General features: G+C 29.8%; 1 protein-coding gene across 1 annotated transcript; it reads left to right on the top strand.

Moving 5' to 3' along the window:
- Positions 1-670: 670 nt before the first annotated feature.
- Positions 671-6,168, top strand: MS3_00005034 (uncharacterized protein). The gene is made up of 2 exons (XM_012937928.2): positions 671-883; positions 2,638-6,168. The coding sequence occupies exon 2, from the start codon at positions 2,671-2,673 to the stop codon at positions 5,506-5,508; it is 2,838 nt and encodes a 945-aa protein (XP_012793382.1). The 5' UTR covers positions 671-883; positions 2,638-2,670; the 3' UTR covers positions 5,509-6,168.
- The last annotated feature ends 7,769 nt before the right edge of the window (positions 6,169-13,937 follow it).

Here is a 13,937-nt window from a genome sequence, read left to right as displayed (position 1 = left end):
TTTTCGAGGTTTAAATAGGAAACTGTGACCAGTGGAGTTCAGCGATGTCCCGAGTAAGACAAAATTAACACTGAAAATAGATGAGGACCATAAAATATCGTGCACTGACTGAAGTTGGATTCAGTGATATCTCCACGAAGCCTGTAAGCTTTAGGTTTGGTTTCTCGATTGGGTAGTGAATACGTACGGTTTAAGAGTTCTATATTAAGACGAAGCACCCGTCCAAAACGTCTTAGCTGTGACTGGTTGTCTATCCAAAATCATTAGATGATCTGGAACGTTTTGGTATGTTACAATTATTTCTAATGACTCATACTAACTTGTAAGTCATGTTTATCTGTTTTCTCGTTAATGAATGTAATTGTTTGAAACGTTTCATTTAATTTTGTCTTATTAATCAGAAAACTCTTTGTTTCAAATTGATACTGTGCATGCGCGTACACACACACTCACAATTACAGACAGAAGCAGATATACCACAGAATCGTTTTTGTCAATACATTTATAATATCTATTCACTGACCTTAATAAAACATGTGACATTATTTAACAGCTTGTTCAATTTACACCAGATCATACTTATCAATTGAATACTGAATGTAGTAACATGTCTTCAAGACAGATATAATTCAAGTTTTGGATTCTTTTCTGCTAATTTATCAATTAGTTACTTAAGTCACATATTCATTTCATTACTGATGGCATAATTGTTATGCTATGCTAATAACACGAACTCTGTTACGTAATACATTCTAAGATACTAATCGGTGACAATCACTATATAAAAACCATGACACGATATAAATTCTTCAGTATTCGGTATTATAATTTGAGTAACAGGAGTGCGAAAGGTTAATATTGGAGAAACTGACAGGTGGAGACTGTAAGTATATATTGACTAATTTGTGTTTCATTGTTCAATTAAAATTTTCACCGGCTGAATGTTAAAATGTTGAAATCTGAACAGAAATTTTAAGAATGGATGGTAAAAACGAATCCGTGCATTGCCCTTTAAATTGCAAAGACTGACTCAATAGCGTGTTTCAAATAGATTAGATAAAGTTAATTAATGTAACATATTAAGGTCCGAAAAGTAATAACCTACGTTTATTGTTTGCAAGAGTTTTGATTTGCTTGTTGCTGATAATCAGAACTGGATTTTCATTGGTCTCTGTTGACATATGTACATTCTAAACAGATAACATGGTATTGTCGGAGACTTATAAAAGTTCTTTCTAGAATTCCCTGCTAACCATATACAAACTTATACTGAAACTAGTTATCTATAACTTCAATAAGATGACTTGAAACATTTTCGTTTTAAAATTACAACTTAATGACAAAAATCTTTCAAGCCGTTATTTACATCATGTCTGGACAGACATCGAAAACTAGGGGGAAACGTAGAGCTGCTTTGTCCTAATATTAGATTAATCAAAAGTTTGCTTACAAATTCTCCAAACAGTGAGCTTAAACATTTGTAGCGATTAGTATAGTCGCACTACCATGGTTTAAGTCGATTACTGAACTCCAAAGCTCAAAACAGTGGGTGCGTCTTTTATTTGCTTGTTTGCTCTTCAACATTAACATGTCTGAAATATAAGTATTCTAAAGAAAATACAATACAATATAATATATCTTATCAGGATGTATACAAAATCAAGTAGGGTATTTATTTCATTGGGATAATCATTGTTCGAACTCACTGGAGTCAGGCAACAAGGACAAGAAAAACTTTTGGACATCGTAGTGAGCAATTCTACTCATAATCAAGTTAATTAATCAAAGTAAATATTTAGTCCTTACTGATAATCGACTTGTACTAGCAAAATTTCAGTGTAGCTACTAATCTAAGTAACTCAACATAATGTCCAACTTTTTGATGTAAGTTGGTTGCTGGAAGCAATTGGCAAAATGCTTTGAACTTAGGTTTCATGTTAGTTTAAGCTCGAGAGTAAAGATTATTAGTAACTCGATCAACTAATTTCTATTATCAATAAGGGCTAGGCAGTAATCACATGGACTATAAGTTAGTGCTTGTTATGATAGAGCAAACATAACTCGGTCAATCTTATATTTCCGTTGTAGAATTTTAATTTTATGAAATTGCGAATTATGTTTATACAGTAAAGTATTGATTGGTCGGTGATAAGTGCTACTCAATTTAGTTTTCCTAAATGTAACTAGTAATCAATGTAAATATAACCTATAAAAATCAATATTTTTGAAGATAGCTATAATCTATTTTCAGTGTCTAACAAATTTCTATCTTCTATCAGTTTTTTTATCATTTTGATTCAAATTGGATCATACAGTTGCTAGCGATTTGTTCAGTTATAAAAGTGATCAATCAATTTACAGAATTTCATTGGTAACTCGAATAATTCAGTAGTAACACTTCTGTAATAGTCAGTGATATGGGTATAAATTTTTTTAAAGAGTATTGGTCCCCCCCTCTAGAGACTGTAAATAAACCCCATCGATAAGTGACATCCAGAACAAAACTTAGGTCCACATTTTGTGAATGACTACCTTTAACTAGTGACTTACATCATAATTTTAATATCTGTCAATACCAATAACTAGACTTGATCTGTGTAAATGATTTTCAATTTTCTTATTTACTTTGACAAATAGGTACCATTTTTGTCAAGAAGGAACAATAGGAACATGATTGATCCTGTATATTACGATGGTGGTTTATTCAAGTTTATTCCATTTGATAATAATACTTGGATAATTGAATTATTAAAACAAAGTGTTGAAAAGAAAGAAACTCAATTAATTATTAGTGTATGCATAATAAGCTGTTTACTATGTTTAATTACAATTATAAAAATAATATCTATACATGATGATAATAACAATGTTACTTATAAAAAGTCAGTAGATAACAAATATTGTAGTGCGTTGAAGCTAACTTCATCTTCATACCATAAAACATATGTGTGTTTTAACAGTTCACATTTTGATAATACATCAGCCTTCAATGATCAATTCATGAAACGAGACAACAATCAACAATATATTAAAATACAACATGACAAATTACAAGTGAGTAACGTTTTACCAATTACAGAATCATTAAAGATCAAACATTTAAACAAACATAATATCCAACTAGTTCAATTCATTGATCATATTCAATGTGATAATGATCAGTTGGAAAATAATCAAAACTATGGATTGTATATAGTAGATTTATTTAAATTTCATAGAAACTCATTATACCGCTTATTCATATACTCAATAATTGTTATCATCTGTTTTCTAATTTGTCTCTATAGTTTTATTATATCTTTTCAACATAAACAAAATTTAATGCAACAAATGAATAATTTACCATCAAAATTAAAATTAATCTCATTAGAAATAGAACAATTCAGTCATTATGCTATAGATATAACTTATAATTTAACTACAATTCATATTCATAATGATCTATTACAAAGTTCATCAACTAATAGTTTATTAAATCAATTTATACAATGTATAAAACAATTTATTGCCAAAATTATTACTTGTTTAGCTACTACTGATTTATGCTATACAAGAAATAATTCTTCATTGAACATGCATTCATTGACAACATTTGCATTGAAACAAAATAATCTATCTTTCATACAATTAGAAAAGATTAATAAAGAATCAAATATGATGTTGGATAATTTTGATTTAGTTCTACATCGTTATATCAATTTAAATAATGTTGCTAGATTATTGAATTCTGAATTAATTAGAAAAATTGAACATTCATGGTATACATATCGACAAAGTTTGTCATCTTTAACTTATTTGAATGAATATTTAATGAAAGAGAATATAACATCGATGTCATTTTTTTGGTGGCATACATCACCTATTATACAACAGACAAAATATATTCTTTGTGATAGTTTGAAACATTTTAAACTTATAGATTTTACTTCATGTAACCAAATAGATGAGTTTTTATCAAATCTTATCCAATATTCTACTCATCTTCCATTAACTTTACAAATGAGAAGTTTAACATCAGTTTTAATGTATGATCTAATTCCAAAAGCATTGAATATTGAAAATTTGATAGATCAATGGTTACCGATTATAGATAATCTTTCAAATAATTGTATAAACTTTTTATTTGAAACATATTTAAAGCCAGAGATTAATAAAACTAAACATGAAATTTCTATTTATACTAAACAATTTCCTTCTGTCAAACTTATTGAACAGTTGAAGCAAATTATAAACTACTTCAATATTACACTATTATCCTACCATATACTATTTATTTCATTGAGTATAATACTTATCATCATTTACATATACATATTCATTTTAAGTTATCAGTTCATCAAAGGTCAAAATCATCAATACAAAACTTGGATCAATAATAAAGGTCAGTTCAAAGTATACATACATCGATCTGTTTGTCTACGTTTTACTTTATGTACAGTTTCTATAATATGTTTCTTGTTGATCATAGTTAGTTTGACAAGTGTATACATCTCATTAATCGGTATAAATGAAGGTTGTATATATCTACAATCGAATCATTTAGCTCAAATAAAAGCGGATGAATTAATTACAAAATATTTAAAAGTTTTTATTAATAATTTAAATGAAACAATCGAATTTTTATCAATTCCAAATTTAAATTTACAAATACCGCAAAATATTTTAAAAACAATCAATTCAAAATATACACCAGATCATTTACCATTATTAAAAAGTTTACATATAAATCGTCCATTGAATTTTATAAATATATTAAATTCTAATTATATTTATTCATTATTATATAATATTTGGTATAAAGAAATTACAAATAAAACAAAATATTATGATTTAAAATCAAAAATCCCGCCAATCAATTATCGCGCGTTATATGAACAAACTAAATTAACATTCAATTTAACCAATTTATTTGATCATTTATTTGTTGGTCATGTCAATGATTATTTAATTCATCCTGGTTTTAATTATTTTCTAATTATTTTACGTAATTTAAAAAAGATTTCAAATGATGAACATAAAAATTTAATAAAATTTTATAAAAAATTAAATCGATTATATGAAGAATATCATAGTAATTATTTATTTATTGAAAATCAATTAAATATTATTGAACAAAATAAAATAATTTTAAAACCATTTGATAAACTTGCCAATATTAGTTTAAATCTATTAGAACAAATTCAATGTTTATCCAATTTAGATATTGAACATTTAATCGATCGATTATTTTCAATTAGTTGGAATGAATTAAAATTGAATTTCATTCAATATATAATACCATTTATACATCATTTATTAGATGATATGATACCATTTAATGGTTTATATGAAATATATATAAATGGAATTAGTTCTATTTGTCCATTAACTAATAACAATGATAATCAACAATTATCATTGTTAAATATAAAGCCTATATTAAATGAATTAAAATTGATGAGTATAACAATGACAATAGGATGTATTTTCTTATTATTATTATCGTTAATTAATTCATTATTATTATAAAATGAAATGTCTTAAATTGTATTGTGTGCTACTTATATTGACATAAGTAGTATGTAACACTAGTCAGGAATACAGTATCTGACAATAAAAGATCAAGAAGAATGAGAAGAGAAAGAATGAAAACAAAAAGTAATTGCTATGAAAATGTCGGAACAAAAATAAAGTCTAAAACAAAACGAACAGTCAATTTTGAGACAATTGATTGATATTTTACAAATGAAGTATTTATTGTATGGTTCACAAATTTTAATATCTTTCTACGAACTAATTCTTTCTTCCTGTACTATATCCTTATTCCAATCTTCCTCTTCTATATTACTACAACTGAATTAACTACTTTTATGAAACCAGTGTTTATCTTGTTGTGTTAATGAGGTAATGCAACTTGGACCGATGCATATATGTGCCTGGTCCTACGTTGTAGCTGACTGACTTTAATATTGTGTACAAAATGTATTTGATTATCCTCAATTGTGTTCTCATTCATTACAGAACTACTATTTGAATTCATTACGAGTAATATCTGTGATTATGTTTTGCTTATTTGTATTTAAAAATGATTTTAATTGATTGAGTTGTTTACCTTTTTTTAAAATACATTTTCTGTCACTGATGTTATGTTAATAGTTAGAATGATGTTGTCATGTTTATTCATTGTCTCTTTATATTTTATAGATTTTCTAGAATAAAAATAAACTCACCATGTTACTTTAAAGTTTTCTATTTTAATCAATTGAAATGAGAATTTTCTTCTAACGAATGAAAGTGTTAGATTTAATGGTTGTCTGATGTAGATACAGGTATATCTGCTTCTTAAATACTTGCCTAACCTGATATGTAAATAAGAGGACTGTGAATAACTAGGACGCTAATAATTAGTAAACCAAATAGTGCACAAAATTTATGAAATATAGGCATTTTTGATTTTGATTTTTAGGTTAAGACCTTAATTGACTTCATTTAACAATGTGCTTTATTTGCCATTCATCATCCATCGTTTAGTCTTAAAATGGTATATGAGCACAAGCATATGATATATCTGGAATCAGTAAGACTATAAATAAGTTTAAAGCGTAATAGTAAATCATGATGTAGCCAGTGTGAATGGTAAACATTAACAAATGATGGCTACACTGTTCTGTGAAATGATTGATGTTGAAAAAGTGTTGCTACTTACGTTTGAGTAAACGAATAAAACCGTAAACCTTATATGACTGTGAGGAGTTGTGAAAAGGTACACATTAATGAACTAATTCCTAAACTCTGAATAGTTTACACTAGTTCCAAGATAGAAATAAAGATTTTGAAATTAACGAAATTTCACTTTAAAAAGAAGAGAAATTCACTTCAATCTCTTTAAAAGCCCTCAGTACGTCATTGATCATACATACCGTTTGATCTATATTAAGACTACAGTTCAACGACATGAATGACCAATTTATATTTTGCGGTTAGAACATGGTCATTTTTGATGAACTTTATCATAGAATAATAATTTTGCGAAAGATACCAAGTTATTGATCCGTTTTTTAATATTTCTGGATTTTAACACCACTTTTAAAGACAAATTAATACTACCTCAGTAAGTAAACGTCTAGTCACTCGACAGTGAAATCGAAGATATTGTTAATGGGTTGCTTTAGTTATCAATAACTTTTGATGAACATGATCGGAAGTATAAGTCAATTATTGGTTAAGAATGAGTTTTACATTATCTTAGTCTTAGTGCTAACGGAATACAATTAGTGAATAAGTTAGCAATGTTCCCAATTAGTTGAGTGATTCAACATTGTGGTGTATCATTTGAAAGTGTTTACTTGTTCGATTTAATTTTAAATTATTCTAAAACTGTTAGTTTCGTGTTCGTTTTTGACTAATGTTTTATCTATTCAAAGTTAGAAACATGAATGTATCCATACATGAATCATTATTTGTACCTAATTATAATATATGTGGACTTGTAGTAAAATTTTGGATGTAAAGTTTGTTGTATTCTATCAGGGAATTAATAATCTAACAAAACAAAAAAATCCTGTTCGTACTGGTATTGATTTAAACAAAGGCCTTTAAATCTTTACTTGCTATTAATCCTTACTGGAGTTTAATTAATAAAGTGTGTGTGGCTGAATGATGTCTAGTTACTTTGTAAGTAGTGTTTATGCCAAAAAAACTAAAAGAAAAGCCCATGAGAAAAGTCAGCTGGAATACTTTATCATTCCTTGATAATATTCAATTTTGACTTGTTTCGCCATTAACAATATTATTTAATTCTCCATGTCATTAGATTTAATTCATAGGTGTTCATAAAGAAACACTTTAATATCGATGTTTCGTTTCAATTCAAACTTAATGAAGAAGTAAAGTTGATTTACATTAACATAAACGTTTGTAAGAAAGAATTTTATTTTCTTCACATCTATTCAGCTAGAGATCAACGTTGTTTAGATCGTTCAACGAATTCGAAATTCTTGTGATTGAATAAATCATCATAATTTAGATTCTATTTAAAGTGAATTATTTTGTAACAGAGAGATATTTTAAGAGATTTTTTTCATTTATCAGATTTTAAAGTTTATGATTGAGATCATGAACCGATTGATGGTAGACCAACATTGAAAACCTGTAAGCACTGGACGGCCGTTTCTTCCTATTGTGGGACTTCTCAGTAGGGTGCGTCCCCGGTCCTGCTCGCGGGATTCAAACCCAGGGCCTTCTGTCCCACGCGCGAATGCCTAATCTCTAAACCACTGAGCCGGCATTCAGCGGTGTTAATGTCTAACTTTAACCAATCCACAAAACTGAGTGACCATCTTCCATTATACTGAGGTAGATACCTGTCTCTACCTGACACGGATTAGCTCCACTGGTCAATATTTTGCTTAATTGATATTTAAAGTTGGCTTATGAACAACATGCTTAAATTTTCCTGATTCTTTCATAAGTAAATATTCATATTTTGTTTGTTTTTGTTATTTGTTATGAAAGTTGGTTGTACTTTTATTGTTGACATTGTAAGATGGTGTATTTTGCTTGACACTATTGTTATTTTGCACTTTCAATGATTTTATTGAAATCTGATGGGATTTATTTAGCTAGATAATTTACTGTATCCATTCATATGTTGTTACTTGTCTGTTGATTACTTAAAATCATCAAAATATTGCTTCACACTTTGTTTCACGATATTAAACATTTTAAAAGTCGAATATGTATAGGTTATAAAAACGGATTAGTAACAATTTTGAATATCAGCAACAGGAAATCACGATCCCTTATTAATACCTTCTTATTCGTTGAATAAGTTAGTGGATATATGGACCCATCGGTACTTTAATGGATAAGACATTATGCTTTTCAAACTAGGTTGAAGTTCCAATGTAAACATTAATAATGGTAAGTAGGTATATCCGGCTGATGATTTCAAAACAGGATAAAACTTGAGTCTTAAATCTCACTGCCGACCACATATCAAATATATTCATGTTGATTACTGGTTGATAAGATGAGTAATTAAAAACCATGATATTATATCACAATTAGATTGATTTTCATGAATTCTGTTGAGTAGTACATCAACTAGATCTTTCAATATTCCAATTGCCAAACCCTTTGAAGGTAACGTTATAAACTGATTTTAAACTATTGATTTCTTTTCAAAAATTTAAACAAGCATAGTTTTCTAGCCCTATGGTAGAATGACTTCATTCGATCACCTTTTTATAGCTGTGAAATGTACTGTTTTATCCGATATGAATAAGTCTGGTAGGATCATTCATCTCTTTGATAAACACCTGAATACAAAGATGGATGGATAATTCATTATGTAATTTCGAAATTTACTCATATAAAAAAGAGTACTACGAAGTACAATAGTCTGTTAAAATAGTCTATTCAAAAATTTTCGTTCTTTCTTTGTTAATATAGAACTGCTTTCTCAAAAGAGATGAATAGATTTGTGAAATATACTTATTTCACTTAATAGATCAACATCATGAATTCATGACTCAATAGTGAACAGATAAGAAATATTTATTCCTAATAGTGGAATTTCGATACTTTTTCTAATATATTTAAACAGTTCATTATGTTTATTAAATAAGTGACCTAATAATTCCAAGTCCTAAGTCAGCTGATCAGTTATCTGATGGTGCTTGGTTGTAAACATATATTCATCACTAGGCAACCGTTAGAGCACTTATACTGAACTAAATGTGTTATATATATATATTACCAGTAAAGAGAAATTAATTATCTGACAATGACGGTGGATTCCAATAGAATTTTATTCAGTGAAATGTTAACAACAACTGTGAATCGTTCACTTACCTGTAAATCATTGAAATTGCCATCTACCACAGAGAATATACAGAATAATTTAAAATCGCTTCAACTATATACTGTATTTAATAGTTATAATTCTATCAAGGAATTATGGTTAGCTCATGAACTAATCACTTCAGAGCATGGAAATATGAGAGATGAAGAAACTGGGAATACATTGCTACATTATTTAATTTTATCGATACCTAGGTTTGCTAAACAATTTGATGATTGTAATATGATAAATGGAAATCAATTATATCCAGAATGGGCTTCCCCTATTGTTGGATTAGTATATCGTCTTGTTGTATGCGGTCGTTGCTCAGTTAATGCACAAAATAATATGGGAAATACAGTGTTACATTTAATATGTCTTTTACCGTATACGGAATTCTTGGCAATACATTTAATTCGTTTAGGTAAGTGTAATTCTAACTAAGTGATGTTTGCAATCTCTTTTTAAACAATATTGGTTTTGTTTTAATTTAATGAAGTGGTTGCATATAACATTATGTGAATTATAAGCAAAGATGGATAATGGTTAGCTGTAGAATCCAGGAAAAACGCGCATATCCCAGACTCACAGACGCTCTTGGCTTGACATTGTGCAATTATTATCCTTCATTTTGTGTTATGATGTGGTCTGTTCTGCTTTTATATAAGTCATGTATGTCTAAAATATAATATTTATGTAGTGGAAACTGAAATTCTGTTTTTGACCCAACGGGTAAGGCTAAGCGAAAAGTCACTATATCGAGGACCAATAGGGATTCGAAGTTGACTCAAGACTGATAGTTCTAATTGACGTGTCATTGGTTTAGTACAGGAGCAGGGTCATATAAGTCGGTGTTTTGATTAACGATTTTGTCACGTGATAATTGATAGGAGCATAAGTCATAACATTTTAATTAATTATAAATTGAATACATGTTCTGGAGAATATTGTTAAGTTATGACGGTACACAACTGTTCCTGAGATTAATTTGCTGTACCTGATACGTTAAGTCAATCAACCACAAGCTAAGTGATAAGTGAGAGATACTAGCGTAGCAGTCATTTTTGTCAAGATTCGCTCTAAATGTCTAAGTAAATGGGCATACGCTTTTAGTTGCAAATTTGATCTAATTTTCTGAGGGAAGTAAATATACATTTTGCGTGAGTAGGTCCCGGGTTCGAATCTCGCGAGTCGGGATCGTTGGTGCGCACTGCTGAGGTGTCCCACAATAGGACGAAACGGCCGTCCAGTGCTTCCAGGCTTCCCATTATGGTCTAGCTTCAATTGACTCATAATCTCAACTATTGAAATTACTATAATATTCACAAAAATCCCTTCTGATAGTTAAATGTATCTTTACGGTGTTTCTTCTAATTGATAATACCCTTATAAATGATTCTGTCCCTAATTCGAATTCCAAATACAATACGTTCGATTGAGAGCATAGAGTTTTCTCTGCGTTGAATACTGGTCCAAACGTGACTACTTAAGTATGAATTGAACAGTTCTGGATACTTCTAGTTAGCATACAGAATTCGATTACTTTTGGTCAACATTTAACGTTTATGTAATCGAAGTGTTAATTTCATTGGATGCAATCAAAGAAAGAAAAAAACAGAGGGGACGAAGATTGCCTTTACACTAATCAGTGGTTATACAGTAGTAAGTAGTATTATGTGGTATAATTCTGACTACTGGCTGAACTCTCTCAATTAAGTTTTCAGTAAATATGGTGACAAATTTTCGAAGGTAATGTTCATCATTAACTGTCATTAAACTGAACAAATATTAAATATCAGGGAAGTAGTGATCTTTTGTTTTATTCTAGTTTTAAGATTATTTGTGGTGAAATCTTAAGGTATTGGATTCAATCTCATATGGTGTTCTGGCTTCTGTTTACCGAGACTCTTTTAATCGAAATAAAATGACTTCAGTGCTGATCGATTTTTAATGGATGTCTAAATGTCAGTTCGTCTTTGAAATTGCTTAAACTCAATTACTCAGTTGGTAATTCATTGGTGTTTGAAGCTAAAGGTTCAAGTTTCATTGTGAATATCAGCATTAGGATCCAGAGATATCTAATTGAAGAATCACAAATAGGATAAAACTCGCGTCTTCGATTCCACTGTCAACCGTAAACCAAATGTAGTACAAGATGTGACATAACTCTATATAGTGATGTTCCGCTGTAGGTACTCACATGTCAATCGAGACTGATCAAGTGGAGTTTTGAATATAAAGACCCTCACAAATAAATATAATCTCTTCTCTCATTTGAAAATAAATCATACACATAAATACAAAAAAAGACGAAAATAAAAAACAACTTACTTGTGAAGGTAGTTCAGCTAATACTTCGTTTATGGTATTGAGTTAGTCAAGACTTGAATTATCGATATAACAATTCTGTAATACATGTGAAAAATGTACGACCTAAACAATTTTTAAACTAAAAAACTTGAAACAGTCTATTATAACATATCTATTCTCTATATCAAGTTGATCATGCCTGTAAACTAGCATAAATTCTGTAATTATTATTTTCAGAATATACTATCATTATTATCTACTGAAATATGTAAATAACTGCTGATACGAGATTATATATATGGGATGGAGCTACTGACCACATGCCCAACTATCCTCCTTTACTCGGTCATGGAACCGGTAGTAACTCTAGAAGTGCTACAGGTGGAGTCATTATTCTATTTGATATGAACTTCTATTTTTCGTTTTAAAGCCAAATTTGATAGTGTTTAGCAGTGAATTCAAACTAAGACTGGAACCCAGTATCTTTATTTTTAATACCCTATCAGTAATTATATTTGAGCTACTGTGTTTAAATTGCCATTGGATTGTTCAACAATAATGAATTTTGAGATTAGATGGTGGTTGGAGGTAGTCGACAGGAAACCCTGGACTCGGGTTTCGTGCTACTTGGCACTCGTCAGCATGGTGTACCTGTAATCTTGAGGGAACTGGTGCTCCCTGGCGGATCCGATCCCGTGTCACCCAGCTTCACAGTCAGAGACGTTACCACTGAGCTATCCGGGCAGTGACTGACCTCCTGTAGGACTGAGGCTTAATCACATTTGATTGATCATTGGGTGGTGATCAATCAATTGAGGAATGAATTTTGTTTCGATTGTAATTGTTCCAATCTTACTTTTGTCGAGACAATCAGCTGAGCATTCACTTTTACCAGTAAGCGACTGATCAATCATGTTCATTAATATCAACAATAGGATAATTGAAACCCTTACAACATATGTAATATTTTTCAGTTTGTTATCGTTCTTTGATCTACAAAAGCTATTATAGATTTGTATGTACAATATGTGACAGTAATTGTTGGTAAATCAACCATAACCTTTGTTTGTTTCTTTTGTTGTATAGGTGCTGATCCAGAGATTAAAAACAATTCTGGACTACATGTCTTTTATCATTATGGAGAACAAAGAGCATGGTTGGTAAAAAATTTACCTGGTCTTAACTGTGGTATATGGAATGCAAGTAAGTTGTTTCTTTTTCAGTCACTAATTTATTTAAGTTTATAAGTAACTATTGTCAAGGACTTGTAATTTTCAGTTGTTGATACTCAGGGCTATAATTGATCAGTCACTATCATTAGAAATACACGTCATAAGTGGATTGTCTCGATATAGCTTCTAGTCAAAACGTTTAGCATATTTGGTGTGCGGTTAACAATGAAATGCATGACGCATCTTTAGTTATATACACGAGTCAACACCCTGATCTGTCTGGATTTAAGTGCTGATGTTTACATTGAGAATCAAACCCAGTGCCTTGTACTTCAAGCTCTGAACGTATTATCTACTGAGCTACTGAATCCAGATAGTCACCACATTGTTTAATGGATATAAGTTATCAATAAATATTTGCGATTTTCGATACTGGCCGCGTAACAGATATACAAATATACAATTAACGTTTCAAAAATTGAGTATCAAAGTGTCATTTTTGTTATTAATGAATTATTTGATGGCTTTATCGATTAAAATTATGGCAAATTATGGTCCAGGAAGCCCCAATTCTTTTACGACTACTGACAAGTGCTAACTAGCATCAAACTGCAAGCAAGGCAATACTTACT

This window comes from Schistosoma haematobium, chromosome 1 (assembly GCF_000699445.3).
Source record: "Schistosoma haematobium chromosome 1, whole genome shotgun sequence".
Classification (NCBI taxonomy): domain Eukaryota; kingdom Metazoa; phylum Platyhelminthes; class Trematoda; order Strigeidida; family Schistosomatidae; genus Schistosoma; species Schistosoma haematobium.
Note: the sequence above shows the minus strand (reverse complement) of the source record. Positions and strands in the feature narration are given on the sequence as shown.

Bases quoted from the DNA above. Each gene is read 5' to 3' on its own strand.
- MS3_00005034 (XM_012937928.2), top strand. From the start codon at position 2,671: ATGATTGATCCTGTATATTACGATGGTGGTTTATTCAAGTTTATTCCA.